Source organism: Artibeus jamaicensis, unplaced genomic scaffold (assembly GCF_021234435.1).
Source record: "Artibeus jamaicensis isolate MK-2021 breed Jamaican fruit bat unplaced genomic scaffold, CSHL_Jam_final contig_467, whole genome shotgun sequence".
Taxonomy (NCBI): domain Eukaryota; kingdom Metazoa; phylum Chordata; class Mammalia; order Chiroptera; family Phyllostomidae; genus Artibeus; species Artibeus jamaicensis.
Window position 1 is genome coordinate 5,722,631 of NW_026521845.1, and position 5,185 is coordinate 5,727,815.

Here is a 5,185-nt window from a genome sequence, read left to right on the forward strand (position 1 = left end):
AATACTAATGAATTCTGTCTGCTGTGTGAATACACACAACACATGAAATATAGGGTTGATTGGCTGATAGTTTTATTTTAGTTTTTTAATAACTAATGTTTAATTGCAAGTTTAAAATAGCTATGTACATATTAAAATATGTTAGCAGTTTGTTCTCTTAGTAGTTTAATATGCCCATAAATTCTTAGTTTTCCTGAACACATTATAAGTAAACTCTTTAGGTTATACAAAGGTAAACCGAGCCAATGAAATGTATCACACTCCCAATTGCCACCACACACATTTTCAGGGACCATTTGAATTGTCTCATTTTAGAAAAATGAAGTTGATGATAATTTTAGATGTGGGAGAAATGATAGGAAATAGAAGACCCTTGCTTGAATTTTTGTTAAGTCAAAGGAATAAATGCCAGTTTTAAAATATATCAAGGAAATTTAAACAGAAACTGATTCTATATATTTGAATACAAAAACTCATATTTATTATTAGCACTTGATAATTTAATTTACAGATATGTTCTGACTTCCCAGTTTTAAGAGCAGTAGCTTAAGTTAATTAAATACATCGTTCTTTTGTTCACGTTTTTCAAACCAAAGCAGTCAAACAAACAAAACAACACCAAGAACACTTTGTATCAATGATAGCAATGGCAATTTTGAAAAAAAAAAAAAAAAAAAAAAAAAAAAGACTTGTCAAATAGTCATCCAAGTTGAAGAAATTTCAGCAGCTCAAGACAATCTCTATATAATAATATGCAGCATAAATGTCAGTGGGCCCCGAAGCTTATAGGATGTCCTAATCCGTTCCAAACCTCTGTTCACAGCGTCTGAGTGCCCAGGCCTCATCGGTTCTGACGGGTTTTCTAGTTCCTAGGTGCACCGTGCTTTAGAGCAGAGCCAGAGGCTCTCCTTCCTTCCACCATCTCCTAACTTTCACTTCGAGTTTCCTCAACCCCGTGCCTGGATACCTTCCATGTTAATCCACTGTGAGTCCTTTGTTCTCTCCCTGGGCCAGTCTAGTTACCCAGAAAGGCCAAGTTGCTCACCCAGGGAGCCATCCGGGAACTCGCCTTCTGAACTTGATGCCATCTGTAATCCCCTCCCACCAGGAAATGGTCACTTTAGACTGTTCGCCTGAAGGTCATTCAGAAGATTTAAATATATATTTGACTTGAGGAACCTGGGATAGGAGTCCTTTTCCATAAGCGTATATACAATTTTTTGGGCTTCATCAAAACATGTGAGGGTTGGAGCTTTAATCTTCTTGGCTGTAGATTCTCGAGTGCGAAAGTCAATGTTGATCTGAAAAGGAAATTCTTGTTAGTTAATATGCACTTTCAACTTATTGCATATTTTGATATGACTGTGTTTTTTTTTAATCACCTCAAGATAGTGCCTTCAAGCCCTCACTTAAATCAGTTGTCTCTTGACTGCCTATTCTAAAGCAGACCTTTGCTAAGTGAGAAGAAGTTAAAATGAGAGAAAGAAATTCTTTGTGCTAAAGTAGCTCATGTTATGGGCGATGCAAAAGAGGCACCTGAAAAATGTAAATACCCAGGCAGGGCGACACACGCATCAGTAAAAAGTGACGTGGACATTTAAGGTTCATAGGAAGAGAGGGTGCTTTGTCCGGCTCTCTTCGCTTGCACCAGAAATACTGAACTAGAAGGTGGACACCACTCCTAACAGGCAATATTTTCACTGCTGCCTCGTATGTATCACACTCATTTTTTTTTTTTATCCTCATCCAAGATGAGCTAGCTCGTGATGGACTTCCTGGTATGCAGTTCTGACCTGCAACCCAGGACTCTCTCTACCTCGGCCCCAGCACATTAGCTAGTCTGGCAAAATCTATTTTTCATTCTGTCTGGTCACCGATACAGAAAGTTAGACCAGCACTGCACAGAACTAGGGGGATACACCTAAACATTCAGCAATGCAGTCTTGACACTCAAGAAGGACTTCACCTTGCCGTGTGTGCACCTGGGCTAATGGTAATGAACGTGATACTTACTTGCTTAGCAGCGTCCGAATGCACAAATGCTTTGTATATTTTCTCTGCTTTGCAGTGCAGAAGATCAGACTCTGTTTTTTTATAGTCTTCACAAGCCAGCCAGAACTCAATATTCTCCTCACTGAACTCAGACTTTAGGAAACTTCCAAAAACATCTTGACCAGCTGAAAAAAAAAAGAGTGAGGTGGTGAAATACTTAAATTAATTGAGCCAATAAATGAGTAACTCGAAGAAGACATTTGCAAGAAAATACTATTGCCTTCCCTATGTGCAAAGGCGAGAAAGGGCTTTTGTGAAGTAGCTGTGTCATGCTTTGTAGAGGGTGCAAAGGCCTTAGAGATTCCTTCACTTTAAGTTTATCTCGGGCCAGACATAATCGTCTACAGTCCCTTAGCTGCTTAGCAGTGGCAACAAAACTGAACTTTGCTTCTTCTGCTCAGTACTCGAAAATTCTGTCCTGCTGGTTACAGAGCAGTCTCTTCTCTTATAGAGTATCTTAGGGACGCAACACATTGACAAAAGACATTAACACCATGTTAAGCACTAACAAATATTATTTCTCCAACCAATTTATTATCAATCAGAAAATGTGAGGCCTGTGTATTATCAGCTCTGTATGATGTACTGGTTGTATTTGCTAGTGTTACTAAGACTTTCAAAAGGGCCGTTTCTATGTCATTTATTTGTTTGTAAACTGCTTTCGTGGCAAGTCTCCTTAAGGTGCTGTGGGGAGAAGCAGGGGGGCTCACACTCTGGAGACAAACATTTCATCTGCAACTCTGGACAAGTCCTGATCCCATAGAATTGTAGGGGCCTCAGGGAGGGTAGCCGATTAAGTTCTTTACCATCCCTCATCACGAGGCTCTGGGTTTAAAAATCTTTGTTATCGTACCTGTGGTGTTACACCTGTCATGTTACATGTAATGCAATTACATACTGTGTCTCAACTGCCCTTGGGGCCCTGTGTGTGGGTGTTTGAGTCCTTGGCTGTGCTCAGATGCCTACCACATGCCTGCGGGCTGAATGGGTGAGTCGGTGTTGCATGAATGAAAAAACAACAAACTGACTGAATGACTCCTACTCACAAAAATGCATCCTTTAGGTGGTAGCTTTCAGAACAGCTATTCACATGGGGAGAGGTTTGGTTTACTCTGAAAGACTTTAAACCTCAGAACCCCGGCATACTTCTACATTTCGCTCCTATAACGCTCCAGCCCTGAAAACATCTCATTGTCTTGGTGACTTTGTCTGTGACAGGGTCGAGTGCCAAGCAGTCACTACACAACAGTGAGGCACCGTAGGCTGAAACTGTCAGTGGCTGCAGCAAAAATGGAAAACAGCTTTTCACACACTCTTCCCCAGACTCTCGTGTCTCAGCAGAGCCGCTCAATCTGGTTGTGTGCTAAACACAGACACCTTCCTTCAGCCGTCAGTGTCTACTTACTTCGGGTGGCGAGGAGTTTTTCCAGAGATTGAGACCACTGCATCACTTCGTCAGCGGAGAGTCTGCGGGGGAAGAGGTTTGTATGAATTAGTAAAACCTATTTTTTATAAGCACACGTGAATTCAGCATGCCTGCTGTGTTCTGATCATTTTACAAACTAAGACTCTAGTCCTAGTAAACTTTATAAAAATTTATAAGAAAACAAAATTTCCCTTAGAATTACTGCCTGAAATAACATTTCCTACAGAATTGCCATATGACAGTATCTGCCAATAAAAGGTGAGAAAATCTAAGGACAGATGCTCCAACAGTATAATAAATGGCAAATGTGTGCACCCGCATGGTTGCGTTTAATTTACATTGGTACTGATGTGCTCATCTCCTTAGGCTTCTCACATAAAATAAAGGAGTCCACCACGCACAGTGTTAAGCACTTGCTGGAATACAGAGGGAATGCTTAGACCACTCTTATGATGACAGCTCAGTGTTTAGTGTACGTACATGTCCTTGGACTTGGAAGTCTTCATTCCAGACTCCAGGTGCGGGATCATAGACCTCAGGTACGCTTTCACATCCATTCCGCTGCAAAAGACACGAAAGTGAGTATCCCTCCTTCCTCAGCAGAATGCATGCCATTGATGAAAGTAAAATAAAATAAAGAACAGTCTGAAACAAACTCCTCCAAGGCACAAGGCAGTAATAAAACTAGCCGATGCGACAACACATTATATTAAGACTGAGCCAGTTTAAGTCTGAAAAACACCCACCCAATTTACTTCCCAATCATGATTAATTTTTAGAAAATGCAGCAATATATGCAGAACTCCCAACAGGTCATTGTTCCGATCTAGGGCCACTAAGTGCCCGTGTTTTCTCCCATGTCCTCTCCCACCCTCTGAGATGAAAGACAATCTCAGTCCAAATTCACCCAGAGAGACACCGGAGGAACTTACAAGGTCTTTGGCCTCCTTTTTTGCATTTTATCATCAAGAAGCGAATGGTCAGTTCCTTTCAGTTCCTTGGGAGTAGCAGAGAAGAACATTCCTGGCATTTTGTCTGACCTTGGCGTGGAGACGGCTGCTGCTCGCAGGGGCCTCACGGAGCGAATGTCTGCTAGGCACCGTGTCCGCTGCTTTATATGGTGACGGCGAACAGGCTCGTGCTGTGCAGCGAGACTGTTTGTCAAGTGATGTTGCCACAGACACTGGAAGTTCCCCTTTCGCGCCTGGTTGTGACGTGTTATCTTGAAAAAAAAAAAAAGCATACAGTGATGTCTTGTGGTTGAAACTTAACCAAGTGAGACTAGGTGGCTTGATTAGAAAGAAAAACACACAGAGACGGCGCATGTAAAGCATTAGCAGCATCCGTGTTTGGTTCTACGGAATGCCGGTGTCTCATAAAAACTGCACACTTCAGTACGATTCTCATTTGGCACATTTATTGTATCACATAGACACTCAATAGGGGAGATGTACTCCCCTGATGCTCCAGCTAGTTCTAGACTACTAAACTCATCTGATCACAGTAGTTTAAAAAGAGCTCTTTTTTTCTTCTTTCAGGAAGCAGTGTAAAGTAAACAGATCTTTCCTTGTTTGACTATTCGTGCAGGTATCTGGTAGCAAGGAGAGTTATGAGAGGTTATCTTAACTTTTCCCCACTGCAGGTGTCTCCCTTATTTTCATGGCAAGATATTTCCACATGAGGATTTTCCCAGGTGTGTGCCAAACC

At 41.6% G+C, this 5,185-nt stretch overlaps 1 protein-coding gene across 1 annotated transcript; it reads right to left on the minus strand.

Annotated features, from left to right (window-relative positions):
- Positions 1–681: 681 nt before the first annotated feature.
- Positions 682–4,629, minus strand: RGS1 (regulator of G protein signaling 1). The gene is made up of 5 exons (XM_037142895.2): positions 4,411–4,629; positions 3,959–4,039; positions 3,458–3,519; positions 2,014–2,177; positions 682–1,301 (listed from the first exon to the last, which is right to left on the minus strand). Exons 1-5 carry the CDS (start codon positions 4,506–4,508, stop codon positions 1,116–1,118), a joined length of 591 nt encoding a protein of 196 aa, XP_036998790.1. The 5' UTR covers positions 4,509–4,629; the 3' UTR covers positions 682–1,115.
- Between the last annotated feature and the right edge of the window lie 556 nt (positions 4,630–5,185).